General features: G+C 40.3%; 1 protein-coding gene across 9 annotated transcripts in view; it reads left to right on the top strand.

Moving 5' to 3' along the window:
* mpp2b (MAGUK p55 scaffold protein 2b) overlaps positions 1–19,490 on the top strand; it is a 537,853-nt gene that overhangs the window by 505,680 nt on the left and 12,683 nt on the right. For all 9 annotated transcript variants that reach the window (XM_072561617.1, XM_072561616.1, XM_072561619.1 and 6 more), the window contains 5 exons: positions 6,076–6,184; positions 9,525–9,593; positions 14,501–14,662; positions 15,362–15,564; positions 17,029–17,157. In XM_072561617.1, the coding sequence (XP_072417718.1) occupies positions 6,076–6,184; positions 9,525–9,593; positions 14,501–14,662; positions 15,362–15,564; positions 17,029–17,157 (672 nt within the window). The remainder of the gene's footprint in view (positions 1–6,075; positions 6,185–9,524; positions 9,594–14,500; positions 14,663–15,361; positions 15,565–17,028; positions 17,158–19,490) is intronic.

Below are 19,490 nucleotides of genomic sequence, written 5' to 3'. Positions count from 1 at the left end.
GACTGACTCATTCACCTTTGACCCCCCCCTCCCCAATCACCCTGACCAAACTAAGCTCCCCCATGCAAGCCAGAACCTATCAGCCCATAGAATTGTACCCTTCTGAACCTAATAAGCCCCTGACCTGACTCAGGCCACTACTAACCTGTGCCTTCACCTCCAGCAGTCTAATGCCCACCTCCTCCAGGCCCCCAGGCTGTGCAGTATGCTTTATGTCACTTTAACATCTTGGAAGTATCAGTTTTTAGACTTGGTCCTATATATACATCATGAGTTTTTCTTAAGCAGTTGCTGTCCTCTTTCAGTACAGAAACCACCCTTATCAAATTCACAGATAGTTTCCTACCTGTCTGTGTTAACAACAGAATCATGAATCAGAGAATCCCTACAGTGCGGAAACAGACCCTTCAGCTCAACAAGTTCACAGCAAACCTCTGAAGAGTAACCTACCCAGACCCATTCCCCCTACCCTATATTTATTCCTGACTAATGCACCTAACCTACACAACCCTGAACACTATGGGCAATTTAGCATGGCCAATTCACCTAACCTGCACATCTTTGGATTGTGGGAGGAAACCGGAGCACCCGGAGGATACCCATGCAGACGCGGGGAGAATATGCAAACTCCACACAGACTCCAAGGCTAGAATTGAACCCAGATCAATGGCGCTATGAGGCAGCAGTGTGAACCACTGAACCATTGTGCTGCCCCTCAATAGACTCTCCTCTTCTTCTCCCCCTCTGCACTTATCTGCAGCCCATGACACAATTGACCATAGCATCCTCCTCTAATGCCTCCCCTCCATTATCCCATGGGTACTTTATTCTTTATTCTTGTATGGGATGTGGGCTCCCTTGGACAGGCCAGCAATTATTGTCCCTTCCTAGTTGCCCTTGTGAATTGGCTCTTGGCTATTTCAGGGGCAGTTTTGAGTGAGCTTCGTTGCTGTGAGTCTGAAGTCACAGTTGGTAAGGATAGCTGATTTCCTTCTCTAAAGGGGAACATTAGTGAACCAAATAGATTTTTCAAGCAATCAACTTGGGTACCATAGGATGAGCTTTTAGTTCGAGATTTTATTTATAAATGACAACAACTTGTTCAAAGAGATGGGTTTTAAGGATTATATTGCAACATAAAAATGTAGTTTGTTTACATATATATGACTTTAATTAAAGTCATATTCTCCTCTTGTTCTAAAAAGTCTGTTTTAACTCAATAGCATTCTTGCTTCACCTCTGCAATGGTGGGATTCACACACAGGTCCTTAGATCATGATCTTGGACTCCGGATAGCTAGTCCACATGCCACCACCTACTAGATGGGAGTGTACTTGTCAGGCTGCATTCCCATCTATCCAGCTCTGGCCAGAGAATCAGCTGAAATGTCATCTATCCCTGCTTCTGACTTGTTACATTTGATGACTCTTCCCCCAAGGATGTATCCTTGGACTCTTCATTTACGTGATTCCCTCAGTGATGTGTAAAAACATAGCATATGTGTGAATAGTACACAAATCATCCATCTGTCAAGACCTTTTCACTGCCTCTTAATTTTCAAAATGGTGTTAACATCCAGGGCTCATTCATCAGATATTTTCCTCAAACTAAATATTGTGTTAGTCATAGGCTTTGTTTTCCATCCCCAAAGCAACTTTCATTCTCCTGCTAGCAACATCCCATACTCTGGCAATTCTGGTTCAAACATTAGTGCTGTGTTTGATCCCTTCAGGAGCTTCCAATCGTATGTTCACTCCATCAACAAGACTGCATTTCTAAACGTGAAGTGTGGCTGGATTCCATCCCTATCTTGGGTTAAAACCCTCATTCATGCCTTGTAACCTTTATCCTAGAGTATTCCAATGTAGTTCTCACTGGACACACATTCTGCACATCCTGAAGTTTGAGATGATCTGAATTTCTGTTAGTGTATTGTAATCCATTTGCTGCCATCCCATTCCTGACCTACACTGACCTCCAGTTAAAAAATATCTCAATTTTAAAAATCACATCCTTTGTTTCAAATCACTCCAAGACCTTCCCTTCCTGTCTCTGTAATCTCCTCCAACTCTATAATCATTCATGATTTCCGCACTTCTTCAATTACATCCTCTTGACTTTGCACCTTTCATCATTGGCAGGAGTGCCTTTGGCTGTCAAGGCACGAGCCCTGGAATTTACTCCTGAAACATTTGTTGTTCACTGTGTCCCATTCCACCTTTAAAATGCTACCTTCTAACAATGCAGTACTCCCTCAATCAGCTCATGTCACTGGAGTTGGGTTTGACCTATCAAACTTCTAACTCTAAAGAAAGAGTGTTAATGAGTTAAATCTGGCGATTATAATTTGGAACAAGAAATGAATGTGAGCTTGATTAATGTAATTATTAACATATATATAAATAAACTGTATTTTTGTGCAATCCTTAAAACCTATCTACTTGAACAAGTTACCATAATTTATCCTCAGTTGGCCCTTATCTGATGTCATTGTAAACATTGGCTTGGAAATATTCCTTTTCATCTTGGGCATTATACTACTGTGTAATCTTATATGTAAACCTTAAGAGATTTCATCTTTACAGGCACTATGTACTATAGTGTATACAATGTTGCTATTTTGTCTGGCAGTTAGTCTACAAGCTGCACTCACTCTCAGAAATCAGTTGGTTTTCTGTAATGCCTGCTTCATGACTTACGATGTGTTTTACTGTTATAAATAAACTAATCCACAAATCAGTTCCCGATGAATGATTGATTATTCACCTATTATCATTAAGTTGTAATAAAGATATTGATATTTATTTTTCTATGAATGTTTCATGGAATGTGAGCCAAGTCTGGTAAGGCCAGCATTTGTTGCCCATCCCTCATTGTCATTGAACTGAGTAGCATGCTAAGCCATTTCAGAGGTCAATTAAGAGTTAGCCACATTGCCGTGAGTGTGGAATGACATGTAGGCCAGATTTCCTTACCCAAAGGATATCTATTAAACCAGATGGATTTTTACAATGAGCCGTGTCAATTTCATGTACTGTTATGGGCCAGACCAAACTCCCTCAAAATATTCAGAAGTTAGTCCAGACCCTAACTTTTCTTATGTTAAAGGTAAATGTAAAGTGTTGCATTCCAGATGCAATTCAATTTGTCAAACTACCAAATTTAAACCAAAACACACTTTGTTCATCCACTATAGTTAAAATGCAACAAAAGAAAGAAGTCATTGGAATAACTTAACTCAACTGAAACATTTAACAGAATAATAGATACAGTACCTATTACTAATTAACTGTTCCAATATAGTTACATTCCATGAACATATCCTTGGCAATAGGCAAATTTAGAAAAAAAGATTGTCTCACATGCAACTGCAGTAGCAGGAATGAGCTTTTGGCTATAACAAAGAGAGGGAAAATTAGCTTCCACTTCTTCAAGAGCCCAAAGACAAATGCTGAAAGTACAACTAAAAATCCTGGTTCTGTGGGAACTTGTCCACACCCTTACAGGCTGCTTCTATTGTTCCAACTTTACAAAGAAAACTCAAGGCCTCACAAGCTGTTTACTTTAGTGTTGCTGATAGATTGCTCATCACCTCTGCTTTAAAACCTATCTTAAAAAAAACCCTGGACAAAAACAAATCGCCTCTTAAAGCCATAGTATTGTCACAGTACATCACTGGGACTAGCTTTACAAGATGGAAGTAGTTGTTACCATTCCTATCAATGAAGGAATATCAATATGCTTGGCTTGGCTTGATCTGGCCTGGCCTGGCCTTATAGAGAAAGAAGCAGAGAAAAACAGCAAATAAGCTTTCCATGTTGAAGCATGGACATTGACATTAAAATCTAATCGAATCTAATCTATTAATTTAAACATCTCCCAAGAAAAAGATCACAACAAAAAACATCGCAAACCCAGAAACCATAAATACCTTAAGATCTAAATTGTATATACATTGACATTCTTGCTGATATACGGTGTGGGTGATTATTTGGGTTTTTTTGCGAGTTGACGACTGTGCCATAGTTGATGAATGTATCAGATGCATTGGAGCCATTAACACATAAATCCCACCATAAACGGAGATTATCAGATGTGAATTAATGTCTCTGTTGGGACGTCTCAATACTGAACCACAGCTGTTGACATTTGAAATTTATTTGAAATATGAGACAAATCATTCGGGATCTTCTGGCAATGGAAAAACATCAGTAGGAGGTAGCACTTGTAATATAGCTTCTCATGATAGCATTTTGTATGAGATAGATCAGGAATGAAAACGATTATTTAGCTCACCCCAATTATAATTCTTTTTTCTAATTCAAGCTTACCAATAACAGTCAATTCCACTTGTATTTGTGCTGTATACTGGATATTGGCATCAAATAATTTAAGTTCTTTTCACTCTAACCAAAACTCAAACTCTAATCCTAATATTGCTGATATCATTCTATCTTCTATATACTTCCAGGTTAAAAATTGGTAATTTCTGTGACTTTTTTCCCTGTTTATTGCCTGACTGTTTATTTTGTATTCAGGCAAACCCCAATGAGAATGCTTCACCATCCCGAGGTGTCCATTTTTGGTGTTTGGGTTATGGTGTCCATTTTTTTAACTCAATGACTCACATTAATTGATCCAAACCTTGCTGTAGTAGCCCAATGAATGGTGTACCCTGTTATAAACATAACTATGTCAATTCAATCCCAGGATATCTTCCTCTGCAAGCTGATGGAATTGGAAACTCAATGAACAAGGCAGGTGTATCTTAACCAATCAAATTATAGGATGGTCAAGAGAACAGATCAATGATTTAATGAGGAAATGTAGGTCAGAGTAATGACTTCACTGTCAAATCAAGTTCATGAAGAGAATTGAAGAGATGAAAAAAAATAAGGTAGAGAAATAAGCGAAATATTGAAGATGTTACCTCAGTAAGATTTAAAATCTTGTGAAATGAAAATTGCCCATTTGTAATAGTTAATTTTCTCTGCCAGAGAAGTTAGCTATTCAACACTTGGTGTGTTGTTTAAAGGTATATATGAAATGAGCAAATATTAACTTTACTTCGCAAGTTACTCTGCTTTTTTGTTTTTGCTCACTCGTGGGATTCCCTTGCATCTGGCCAGCATTTATTGCTCGTCCCCAGTTGCCCTTGCGTTGAGTGGGTTGCTGGGCCATTTCAGAGGGCAGGTGAGAGTCAACCACATTACTGTGGGTCTGGAGTCACAGGTAGGCCAGAACAGGCGAAGATGGCAGATTACCTTCCCTGAAGGACATTAATGAGACATTTGGATTTTTCCAACAATCAGAAATCATCAGTAGAATCTTAAAGCAGATTTTGTTTTCAGTTGAATTCAAATTCCACCAACTGCCATGGTGGGATTTAAACACAGGAACTTAGCTGAGTTTCTGGCTTAGTCGCCTTGCAATAATACCACAAGACCATGGCCTCCCTTATAGGAAAACTATAATTAAGAAACCGCACAGCAAACTGCTGTTTTCACGAAGGTAATTTACATAAGTTAATATGGTGGCATTCCTCCCATTCATGGGCAGCACGGTGGCACAGTGGTTAGCACTGCTGCCTCACAGCGCCAGGGACCCGGGTTCAATTCCTGCCTCAGGCAACTGTCTGTGTGGAGTTTGCACATTCTCCCTGTGTCTGCGTGGGTTTCCTCCAGGTGCTCTGGTTTCCTCCCACAGTCCAAAGATGTGCAGGTCAGGTGAATTGGCCATGCTAAATTGCCCATAGTGTTAGGTGAAGGGGTAAGTGGAGGGGAATGGGTCTGGGTGGGTTGCTCTTTGGAGGGTCAGTGAGGACTTATTGGGCCAAAAGGGCCTGTTTCCACACTGTAAGTAATCTAATCTAATCTATCAAATAGTGAAGCTACACATCTCCTATAGAAATGGTTTAAGCTTGAGGATGTAACAGCAACATTTCCATCAGGCAGGGGACCTTGAAGTTTTCCACTCATCAGATACTGTTATAAAATGTTAAACATTAAGACTATGATTGGAATTAAAGAGTATCATGAGTTTTTTTCTTAGCCTTTTTACTCTCTTGACTTTTAGGCCTGTCATGTGAAAGAGGGAGGAAGTGCGGGCCTTATTCCCAGTCAGCTGTTGGAGGAGAAGAGGAAAGCTTTTGTGAAACGAGACTGGGATTTTTCCAGTTCTTCTGGTAAGCCTGAAGTGATTGAGATGTCACTAGCTCCCATTTCATTCTATGAAACAAATTCTGATATTCTTGCTAAATTGAGTTAAATTGCAGTAAAATACTTCAGGATAATAATCTATAACTGCTTTCATAGGCATTGAAAGATACGAAAAGATCAAGGTTTATCTTGTTGGTCTTCTAATGGCCTAGTAATGGGATGATGTAACTAACAGGACGATAGATGACTAGACTGGCGCACAGATCATGTCAAGATGTACAATAAAATGGTTTAAAGTACCTCTCAGGAACAATTAATTATCTAAGTTCTCATGCCCAGTGAAGAAATGTCATACTCATAACTTTCAAAATTTCAACCTAAAACACTGGAATATTTTGCAACTGACTTTTCACTGAAACTGGACATGATGACAATAAATATGGGCAAACATTGTGTTTGGAAAAGGGAGCCACGAGAAGTCAAGTAACAACTGAAAATCCTGGTCTCCTTTTTAACATTGAAGGGCAGAATGAGACAAAAGCAATAGAAAAGACGGTAACATCTGTGCCTTCGGAACCAAAGACCATAACACTGTGTGTTCTTGAAGCCTGCACCCCTTTGGGCCAATCAATATAACAAACTGAACTCCTGGTAACGAGAACTAGCAGCAACTAACTTTGTGATTTGTACTAAAGTGCTAAAGTAACAATGGGATATGCCTTTGGTTACTGAATGCCTAAAAATAACCCTTCAGGAGAGAAAATATCTTTTACAGCACCCCGAAACATTTGATTACCAGAACTAGTCAATTTTGTGAAATATGGGAGACTGTAAATTTGCAAAAATGCACAAAAGGGGGTCCATGCTATTCATTGCCCTGATATTCTTTCTTCACAAATATATCCCTATTTTATTTGCAAATCACTTTTGATATTCAGTTTGTTCAGTTTTTGCACATTTAAGTTGTTATTTGGCATTTGCTGAAAATGCAGTATTACATCTTAAGGGAAATAAGCCTTGTCTCTCATTCTTTGACAGTCCGTCATGTTTATATGGAGGGTATCTCCATTTAGGGGCAAGGACCCCCTGTATTCTTTTCAACAGTACTTGCCTTGAGAGAGTGCGAGAAAGTGAGTTGAGTGAGTGTGTGTGTGAGTGAGTGATTGAGTGAGGGAGTGAGTGAATGAGTCAATATTAGATTCCAATATAAACATCTCCATAAACAACCTTCTACATCATTTTGCACCTTCACATTGAGAGCCATAAAGTTCGAAATGAACTTCTATCTGTAGTGCTTGTACTTTCATTGGGCTTAAGAATATTTGCAGCATTTGCTGAGGTGAAGAAAACAAGCAATGAATCCAGTTAAGGTCCTGGATGGAGTGGGCTGTGGTGAAATCTGGAAGAAACCTGTGAAATCAAGCAAGAGCTTTTTCGACATCAGGAGCAATTTGTTGCATTTTCCAATAGAGTTCCTGCTGCCAAGATGAGATTCTTGCAAAAGAACAGTGTGATGCCTGTTGACAGAGACTATTGTTTGCTGTCACCTCACCAACTGTAGATCTCACCTCATTAATGTGCAGCATCCTATTGTACAGCCTACTGCTAGGAACAAGACACCAGGAATTCAGGAAGTGAAACTCTGAGCAGGTACTGGACGCCTCCAGCTCACCACTTGCTTCCCCCCCACCACCCCCGGACCTCCATCTTTGACATCCATCACTGGCATGTCGAGGCATGCCACGTGGGCTTTGGCTGTACGCACTCTAGGGTCCTGCCAGTGTCCAGAGACACAACTCCGAACCACCTATAGTAGACTTCTGTTTTTGAATGCTGCACCTTCACCTCTCATTACAATGCCATTGGAAGAACACTATGCATGCAGGGACCAGTACCCAACTCACAGACTGGACAGGCTGCAATCCTCTCACGGACCACCTCCACAAAGACCACCTCAGTAGATCACGTGATCAAAGATCATGAACTGCTATTCCATCCATAACATCCATGCATTTTTTGTTGTGTGTGTGGGTGCACATGCGTGTAGGAGGAATTTGTCAGAGAATTAGCGTTTTATTTAGTAATATTGAATGGCCATGGTTCATAATTGTTCACCTGTAGCTACAGCCTAATTACTTGTAATAAATAGTAATTCTTGTTAAATAGAATCCCTATAGTGCAGATAGAGGCCATTCAGCCTATTGATTGTCTGCCAACCTTCCAGATCCCCCGTAACCCCACATTTACCATAGCTAATCCACTTAACCTACACCTCCCTGGACACTAAGGGACAATTTAGCATGGCCAGTCCACCTAATCTGCACCTCTTTGGACTGTGGGAGGAAACTCACGCAATCACGAAAGGAACATGCGAACTTCACACAGTCTCCCAAGGCTGAAATCTCTGGCACTATGTGGCAGCAGCGCTAACCACTGTGCCACCATTACGTCTGTCAATAAAGGTACAGTTGCCACAGTCCTATCATTGGGCTGCTCTCAGTTGGAGAGACAACTGGTAGTTGTTTAACATAAGGTTCACCAGGCCTTAAGCAAGGGGAAAGATTGAGGAGAGTCCTTGATGGTAACCTCAGTGTGGGAATTGAACACATGCAGTTGGCATCAGACTACAAGACAAACTGCTTGTCCCACTGAGGTGTGACAGTACTCTGCTACAGAGCTTTGAGCAGCCTCTGAACCAAAGGTTCATACTAGTCTTCAACTGAACAAATCCTATGTTCCAGAGCACACTACATTATGGGACCTCCTGGTCCATGTACCCAGACGGCTGCAGTTTGAGAACCTGTTTGTTCACTCACATGAAGACCTACAACTGAAACTAATGGCTACAAGTATCTGCCATCCTTGAATCAAGGGTCAATTGATGATGCTAATAATATGAAATACAAAGTAATAATGAATTTTGTGGAAGCCATAAATTACTGATTTATTTTATGAACTCATAATAGCAAGTGGTATAAGCTCACTATAATTCATTTCAGCAATCTCTGAGCCAATATGGATTCAGAGAATTCTTTTTTCATTCATTCATGAATGTGAGTGCCTCAAGTTGGGCCATATTTATTGCCTATCCCTAATTGCCCAAGCAGTTAAGCGTCATCCACATTGTTGTGGGTCGAGAGCCACATGCAGGCCAGACCAGGTAAGGATGGCAATTGTCTTCCCTTAAGGACATTTTGTTCCTATTTTATTAAAGAGATAGTGTAACTTCATTTGAGTATGGTAATGAGCATTCTAATATCACACATGGTAGTTAAATTGTTGGGTATGGTGTACAGATTTTGATCATCTTAAAGCATTGTGTGTCCACTATAACCATGAAAATCTAATATTTAATTTTATCAACAGGTGCACTGTGTGGGAGCATGGGTGGAAAAAGAAAGAAGAAAATGATGTATCTCACCACCAAAAATGCAGGTAATTGACACTGGTTCCATTGCGGGTTACACTTCAACACTGTGTCTTCTCTCACTGCACTTTCTGTCCAATCAACTCCATGGCTCAAGTTTTTCTAGTGTTTATATCACTAATAAGATCTTCTTGCAGTTTGTCAAGCAATTATTAAAATTGTCACCTGTACAAATTTCTTGCCAATACAATAATTATTTTCACACTAGCAAATTATATAAATACAACAACTCTCCAGGATAGGAAGGGAAAGAGCAAACAATTCCTAGTATTCTGAATGATATCATGTGGAAAACGAAGATTTATCTTTAAACAAGTATTTTTCAAATTTCTAGAAATCATAATTGTAAAAATTATATATATATTTGATGTGCAGTTACTGTCACGATGTAACTGTAGGAAACGTGCCAAATAATCTGAACCACAAATGGTCCAGGAGATGACTTGAGAGTATAAATATTTGCCAGGATACTGGGGTTAACTCCATCACTCTGTTAAGAAATTGGGCAGTTATGTCTTGAGAGAGACACATCCTTTGACTCATCTTGTACTGCAATGATGAGTCAGTCTGGATAATGTTTAGTTTTAGCCAAATTAGAGATAAAGTAATAGATTAAATAAATTTGGACACTGCTTTGTGCCCTCTGATAATTTACCACGCCCTTTTGTTTTTGTTTTCAACTTTTTCCACAATTTTCTCTTCCTTGCTGTTGAAAACTTGTGAGGAAGTAATTCTGTGAGGGCTCCACATCCTCTGCCATTTCTCTGAGCAACTGTTCTTAAGTATTGGCAGCATGTCTGATTAGGTCCGCATTACAATCACGTCTGCTCCAGTCTATCTTTAGGACATGCAGAAATGGTCAATGGGAACTGGATCATTGATGATCCCATCTCTAATTCTCAGACATTGATGCTAATTGTAGTGCTACCACAGTTTTCCAATTGCCATTAGTGGACTCAACACAGATCAGTGAATGGGTCTTTATGAACTGCATCATGCAGCTACTTTATAAATGAATTTATTCAGCACAACTCATTTAGGTTGTATATTAGATTTTTGATCAATGAAGGAGTCAGGGGTTATGGGGTGGTGAGATGCACAAAATAGAGGTAAAGTCACAATCATATCAACTCTGATTGTATTGAACCATGAAACAGGATCAAACAACTAAAAGGCCTACTACTGTCATTTCTTTAGATCTTACAATCTACAAATGAATGATTGCAATCATTACAACTGTGGAAGCACTGTGCAATCAGAGGTGTCATCTTTCTGAACTGAGGTGTCGTTTTGCTTTCTCAAGCGGTCATTAAACATCCTGATGCACAAATTTGAAGAATATCAGGATAGTTAACCCCTCATATCCCAGTAAATATTTATCTCTTAATGCTTCCCCTGCCCATGCATTATCATGTCAGCATACACAAAGCATGTTACCAGGTCTTGAACACATTCCCGTCTGTGGGAGTTTGCCATGCACTAACTGGCAGTTAGGAGAAAGTAAGGACTGCAGATGCTGGAGATCAGAGTCAAACCGTGTGGTGCATAGCAGGTCAGGCAGGAGAGTCAATGTTGCACTCATAAGCTCTTCATCACATTCCTGATGAAGGGCTTATGCTCAAAACGTAGATTCTCCTGCTCCTCGGATGCCACCTGACTGACTCTGCTTTTCTAGCACCACAGTGGTTAGCACTGCTGCCTCACAGCGCCAGAGACCTGGGTTCAATTCCCACCTCAGGCGACTCTCTGTGTGGAGTTTGCACATTCTCTCCGTGTCTGCGTGGGTTTCCTCCGGGTGCTCCGGTTTCCTCCCACAATCCAAAAATGTGCAGGTTAGGTGAATTGGCCATGCTAAATTGCCCGTAGTGTTAGGTGAAGGGGTAAATATAGGGGAATGGGTCTGGGTGGGTTGCGCTTCAGAGGGTTGGTGTGGACTTGTTGGGCCGAAGGGCCTGTTTCCACACTGTAAGTATTCTAAATCTACTTCTAAATTCTAAATCTACTTTTCAACACGAACTGGCAGTTGTTTATTCAACAAAGACTATACCTCAGAAGAATCTAACTGCTTATCAAGCACTTTTGAACATACTGAGGTCATGAAAAGCACTACATATATGCACATTTATTATCATGCAAAACCTTGTGGCTGTTAAAATGAGGAAATGTTACTTTTGTGCATAGCTTGTTCAACTAGGTGAAAACAACCTGAACTGAATGGATTAGCACAATGTTCGGACAACACATTACCATCACAACATAGATCAGGCATGGTCAGCACTCCAGATTAATAATTACTCAAACTAAGACGAAAACAGGAAGTAGTCATGAAAACAACTCATAGCAAATGGCAGAAAAAAAAGTAAGAAAATTAAGTGTTAAGGCAGCAGACATGTTAACAGGTGTAAATTAGGAAAAGGTGGAAGCATAAGTTATGCAACAATTTGTTTCACACCCCACCCCTCCTTTCCAATCAGGCTGAAGTGTAGCATGCGTTGTTAATTCTAAAATGTTTTGCAAGTTAAATGAACCACTGATATCTGCTAATTCAAATCAATTATGTGAGGAAAGAATTTGGTGTAATCTGAGACCTATGTATTCATTCATAAATCAACTTTTATAATCTCATAGTGTGAGATTCAAAATGTTGCTTTCACATATTGGTTGTTACATTGTTAATGTTTCATATTGGGACATCTTGAGCTAACCCCTTTGGTTATTGTACGTTTCTTTATGGTGAACTAACTCCAAATAATGTACTCTCTAACTTTCAATAATGTCCTCTCTAATTTTAAATAGTGTTGATCTTGTTAATGTTGATCTTGCTTCGAGCACCTCTGTGCAGTGTAACCTGTGTGCCTCACTTTATCTAAGCATCCTGTGATCTGTATTTCCTTGCTTGCTATGAACTGCTCGTAAACAAAGCTTGTCACCATATTTAGATACACGTGACTCCAATAAATTAAATCCAAATCAAATCAAATTCTTTTGGAGGGATAGTCCTGTGATTGCTCTGCATCCTCCAGCATTTTCCACAAGAAGCTGTTGTTGAGTGTTGGTAGTTCAATTATATTCAATAATGGGTTGCATTTCAGCAAGTTCAGAAGTGGTCAGGAGCAGAATTAGCAGAGAATGGATGATTGACAGACCTATCCTTAACTCTAGGGCATTGAGGGTAATTATAGTACTTCTAAATACTGTAATTGGTTGACTCAGCACAGGTCAGTGAATGAACGTAGGGTCTTTTTAAAATTGCACCAGTCAGTTATGTTGTAAATGGACGTATTCAGCACAACTCATTGCAATTGTATGTTAGGTTTTTGGTCTGTGAGGGAATTGGGGGTTATGGGATGGTGGGGAGCAGGAAAGTGGAGATTAAACCACAATTAGAGCAGCCTTGATTTTATTAAATGTTGGAGCAAAACATCCAGATTATGTATTTCATGTTGCTGCATGTGGATTGCTTCAAGCCCAAAATGAATGAATAATCTTTCTGGTCTAAGTACAAGAGTTTTGTGTAAAGTGTAGGAAATTTATTTCACTACTGCAGATATTTACAGATGGCATGAATATGACTTACATTACAACAAAGATTGTCACAAACACATTTACCTGAGCTCTGTCTCTAACAGGCTCCTTCTTTACTGTCCCCGTGTTTCTATGGATGATGCTTACTATAAACAAGTTAATATTAATCTTTTCAGATGCATATATAAAACATATTTCCCAAGTCTTCATCCCACATACTATCATTATTATAGATTTTCTCATGTATTTTTATTTATCTCTACCCCAACTTAACACAAATCTTTGACTTCACAAACTTATATTGGAGATTTGACTATTGTCCCTGAATGCACTCTCTTCAGACTCAGAAAAATGATAGCGTCTTGGATAGGAGGTAGTTGACTTCGCCAGTCTTCCTGACAATGTAGGATCTGTAGGTTCTCTTTTGGACTGGAGCATCTTTAATCTCTTGTATTTCTTTCATGGTGGACATTGGTGACTTTTCTCAATTCTTTACATGTTTGCACGCAGTCCCTGCAATTGTAGGCAACATTTTATTTTGCAGTATCTTTGATCCTTACATGTCCTTTGCCTCTTCTTATTGATGTCACCAGTGGACCTGTATGACTTCAATTTGTGTCAATGTAATTTGGTTTTCATTCCATTTATAGTCTGTGCTGAAGTATGTGAACTTGTTCCTTCAACTTCTTAAAGATACAGTCATACAGCATGGAAACAGACCCTTCCATCCAACTTGTCCATGACAACTGAATATCGTGAATTAATTTAGTCCCATTTGCCAGCATTTGGTCCATATCCTTCAAAACCCTTCTTATACATATACTTCCAGATTCCTTTTAAACGTTGTAATTTTCTCAGCCTCCCCTACTTTCTCTAGCACCTCATTCCATGCACGCACCACCTGTTCATGAAAACGTTGCCCTTTAGGTACCTTTTAAATCTTTCCCCTCTCACCTTAAACCTATTCCCTCTAGTTTTGGACTATTCACCCTATCCATGCCCCTCATGATTTTATAATCTTCTGTAAGGTCGTTTCTCATCCTCTGATGCTCTAGGGAAAATAACCCCAGCCTAATCAGCCTCTCCCAATAGTTCAAATCCTCCAACCCTTTTTTATCCTAGATCTCTGGAAATCTCTCAGGGTAACCAGATGCCAAAAGCGATGTAAGAACAATCTTGATAACTTGCCCATAGCTTTTAACTCTATTCCTATAAAGGGGTTCAGAGGAGATTCTTATTTCTATTGTTTAAAACTGTCTTTGAACTCCATTAGTTCTCTGGTGTTGCTGAAAGATTCTCCTGTAGTTGTGAAGAGCAAATCAAACCACTCATCAGCATTCATTGTAATGACTCACAATTAATCAGATTTACTGTTCTGTTTGCGTCCTAGAATTTGATCGCCATGAACTTCTGATCTATGAGGAAGTAGCAAAGATGCCACCATTTCAAAGGAAAACTCTGGTCCTTATAGGAGCACAGGGGGTTGGAAGGCGAAGCTTAAAAAACAGACTCATTATGTCTGACCCAATGCGTTTTGGAACCACAATTCCTTGTGAGTAGATTTATACTTTTTGTGCATATTAACTCTAATTGCTAGCTGTCTGATGATGACCTTTATGGTAATTTAACCATTTGATGACTGAGCCAATGTGGCTTGAGGTGAGTTAGAAGATGGGATGGCCAGGATATGATAAAGTGAGAAGTTCTACCAGAGCAATGAACCAGTCAAATTTGGAATCTCCGTTCTTTGGAAAGGTAGACCGAATCCATGGAAGATATAATGACAACAGAGGACATTTTCCTAATACTTCACACTCTTTCATAAAGCACAGTTGATTTGTTCCAATGTGAAGCCAGCACTAGCATGACGCATTGTATATCAGATGTTTTACCTTTGTGACATGAAAATTTTGTGGCAATTTTTCCAGTATCAAAACTTGATCAGTTAGGATTGATCTACAGGTCATTCTGCTATAACATGTGTTTCGTCAACATGAATTGGCTTTAACGTGATTGATGAATGGGGGCATTGTTTCTAAAGCATGATCTTTTAAAATGCATGTTGGCTATAGCTCGATTAGATCGTCAACGCGTTAAGTGGTATTTGTATTACACAATTCTTGTATAGCGCAGAGTCCACAGGATCACAACTATCGTGCTATAGAAGAAGGGAACTCTGGTTTGTGGTGTTTGAAGTCTCATCTTTCTCTGTAAAGCGCTTGACGTTTCTTGTTGTATCTCTTCAATATAGTCACCTCACGAAAGCCAAAGGAGGATGAGAATGATGGTCATATTTACGCTTTTGTGTCCCGTTCTGAAATGGAAAATGACATCAAAGGTGGGCGGTACCTGGAGCATGGTGAATATGAAGGAAACCTTTATGGGACAAAGATTGATTCCATCCATGAGGTGGTAGAATGTGGAAAAATATGCATCTTGGATGCAAACCCACAGGTACTGGAAGGCTTGGATACTTGCATTATTGCAACATACTTTTGTGCTATTATCAGTTGGAAAATGTGTTTATTGTGGATTGATCTGCAGGCTACTTGCCTGAAATGCCTATTATAAACAATAAATGTGTTGTAGCATTTAATATAAAATCTATGCTGTGGATACTTATCAGAGTATTGTAAAGTACACTTGCAAGAATGAAGTCTTTTTACCTTTTAAACTATGCAACTTATTTTGGATATAAGTTTTTAATCTGAATTTATTTGGCTCAAATGTTAGCAGTTTAATGAAGTTGGGAAACTGCCAATGTAAAAGCAGATTGATCTTTACTTACAGGTCTGTCATTGCTATAAATGGTCATTAAGATAGTTGTATATGACGAGACAGGCCATGCTATAGCCACAAAATAATCTCCACAGCATGTTTATCACATTGTGTGTCAACCTCACTAAGTTTTATGGTCAGCTTCACCACTATCTGCAATTGCATATTAATTGTTTATTGTGAGATATTAGCACACTGCTAATCATTAACCATTGTCAAACTATGAGTTGAAGTTTACCTACTTTATTTAGAAGGGCTGGTCACAGTAGGTTTGCAGCATCAGAAAATGGTGAAGGGAGAAGTGGGAGTAGCAGCCAGCTCAATGAGCAAAGCCACCACAATGCCTTGAAGACTTGAATGACTAATTAAGTCCTCTTCGTATTGGTTTTGTTATTTTGCAAATGGCTAGTAGGCCCTCCACCAATCTTGACAAGATGCCTGATAACCCAGAAGGCCTCCTTACTGGTGCCAGTATGAAGGGGAAAATGGAGTGATAGGAGTGTGTTGAAGGGGTTGCCTCCAACTTGAACGACCAGTGGCCCCAATGAGAACATACCCTTGTCCCTGCCTGCCCTTAGCAACCAACCGCAGCCCCTAGCTGAGGTCTGCCTGAATGGCCCCAGTGATTTCTGACACAATTCACCTTGTGGAAAGACCCATGTGAGAGCTGCAGTTACAATGGTGGCGCTGCTGAACAAAGAACAAAGAAAATTTACAGTCCAGGAACAGGCCCTTCAACCCTCCAAGCCTGCACCGATCCAACTCCACTGTCTAAACCTATCGCCCAATTCCTAAGCATCTGTATCCCTCTGCTCCCCACATACTCATGCTTCTGTCCAGACGCACCTTAAATGAATCTACTGTGCCTGCCTCTACTACCTCTGCTGGCAACGCGTTCCAGGCACCTATCATCCTCTGTGTAAGGTAAATAAATGACCAGCTAGCCCTCTGCTTTCGGAGGAAGGATCCCAGCTACACTTCCATACCTATGAATGAAATTTGTACAATTTAAAACCGGAAAAATAGGATCTGATTGCTCAATGTCAAAATTTTAAGCCTCCCTCTTCCACCCAATGAGGAAGGTAGGTAGAGTCAGGGCCATGATATAGAAAGAGAAAAACAATGTCCTTGTCTTTCCAGGCACTGAAGGTTCTGAGGACATCTGAGTTCATGCCTTATGTGGTATTTATTGAAGCTCCAGACTTGGATACACTACGGGCAATGCACAGGGCAGCTATTGATGCAGGAGTTACAACAAAACAACTAACTGTGAGTTGGAGTTTCAGTAAATTTATTTATTTCTAGAGAAAATCACCATAACTCAATATAATCACAGTGATTCTATGATTTGTAAAACAAACATTAAGTATACATTTTGAATTATTTCTATCATGTGCAATCTCCATAGATTCCAATGACTTCTTAAAAAATTCAAAGTTTCTGTTAATTGTCGAAGGATGACACCACAATATTTCATATTTTTAAATGTTTACTGTAACAAAAGATTGAAAATGAAAGGACTAAACATTAGTCCTTAAAACATCCAAGAGAAACAAAAATGAGGCATCATAGATATGAAGTCACATACAAAAGAAGCAAGAGTGATGTGAGAAAAGTCTTTCCCACATTGTATTACTTCTGACACTTCTTTGCCTGTCCACATTCTTCTGCAGCCTCCCCACATCCTCAGCGCTACCTGTCCCTTCATCTAACTTTGTGTTATCTGCAAACTTAGCAGAAGGCAGGGAGTGGAGATAAAGGGGTCTTTTTCAGGATGGTCATTGGCTGCCATCCTGAAAAAGAACCCTTTTTCCCCACTCCCTGCCAGTCAGCCAATCTTCTATCCATGCCAGGTCTTTGCCTTGAACATCATGGACTCTTGTCTTATTTAGCAACCTCCTGTGCAGCACCTTGTCAAAGGCCTGCTATGAATTCCAATAGGTTAGCACTGCTGCCTTGCAGCGCCAGAGACCTGAGTTCAATTCCCACCTCAGGCAACTGTCTGTGTGGAGTTTGCACATTCTGCCCGTGTCTGCGTGGGTTTCCTCCGGGTGCTCTGGTTTCCTCCCACAGTTCAAAAATGTGCAGGTAAGGTGAATTGGCCATGCTAAATTGCCCGTAGTGTTAGGTGAAAGGGTAAATGTAGGGGAATGGGTCTGGGTGTGTTGCTCTTCGGAGGGTCGGTATGGACTCGTTGGGCCGAAGGGCCTGTTTCCACACTGTAAGTAATCTAATCTAATCTAAAGATCACTTCCACTAGCTTTCCTTTATTTAAGCTGCATGTTACCTCCTCCAAGAATCTAACAGATTTGTCAGGCATGACAAAGCCTTTATGACTCAACCCTATTTTACCATACACATGCAAGATTCTGGCATTTCATTTTTAATGATGGATTCTTAAATCTTATCCATGACCAGGGTCAGGGTAACTGGCCTATAATTTCTATGTTCTGCCTCCCAACCACATAGGGGTATTACGTTAGCCATTTTCTAGTCCTCTTGGACCTTCCCTGACTCTAGTTATTTCTGAAAGATCATCACTATTGATCTCCTGAATTATTCCTTCAGAATTTCCGTCCGTCTGGTCCAGGTGATCTATCCACCTTCTGACCTTATGACTTCCCTTGCACCTTCTCCTTAGTGTTAGCCACTACACTGCCCCCTGCCCCTTGACTCCCTTGAAGTTCTGGTACTGATGTCTTCCTCAATGAAGACTGATGCAAAGGACCTATTCAGTTTGTCTTAGAAAGAAGGTCAATGACATTGTCCACTCCACCAGTGTAAGTGCCACCATCTGCTCTCCATTACCTCGCACTCACTCCACCTCTGCTATTGGCCCGACCTCCCATTAAGGCTCATGCACTATCCTTGTCACTAATACATGCAACATCTTCCCCACCCAATCCAACCTGCAACACCACTAATCTATGCTGCCAACTCACTCACTGAGAAACCTTCTGAACTGCACAAAGAGTAAGAGCAGTAGCACCCACTTCATCTTTCTTCATACCTGACACTCTCATTCAGCAGCAAAACCACTCACCAACAGAAAGAGTCAAGACTTACCCATGTGCTCCCCGTCATTAGACTCCTTTCCCTTTCTAAAATGTTGAACTGGACCAGCTGGACTGAGCTGGACGGGCACCGAAGGCTACTATTGACCTACTGTGCTTGGATTCCCTAAGCAAAAGCTATTTCTATTAAGTAGATTGACACCAGCTGGAACCCAAGGCAATCTTTATGGCTTTGTGTCTGGGAAAAATGGCATATCAAGACAATAGTCAGATGAACAGCTGAAGGGGAAATATGCAACAAGGCAATGCAAGGCAGGGTAAGCTAGAAGTGCTGTGAGCATCCAAATAGGGTCAAAGTGAGCGACCACTATGATAGTGAGTTAAGGGCCTAGAGAAGCAGCCTGGACCAGTACATGAACTGAGTGTGTGTGCCTGAGCACAGTGTCCTTGAGTTCTGCAGATGCTGGAGAACTCAGAGTCGATAAAGTGTGATGCTGGAAAAAGCAAGCAGGTCAGGCAGTGTCTGAGGAGGAAAAGAATTAACATTTCAGGCTTGACCCTTCATTACAGTGATAGTTGCCAGTGCAG

Source organism: Chiloscyllium punctatum, chromosome 42, assembly GCF_047496795.1.
Source record: "Chiloscyllium punctatum isolate Juve2018m chromosome 42, sChiPun1.3, whole genome shotgun sequence".
Classification (NCBI taxonomy): Eukaryota; Metazoa; Chordata; class Chondrichthyes; order Orectolobiformes; family Hemiscylliidae; genus Chiloscyllium; species Chiloscyllium punctatum.
This window is presented reverse-complemented; position numbering and strand designations above follow the sequence as displayed.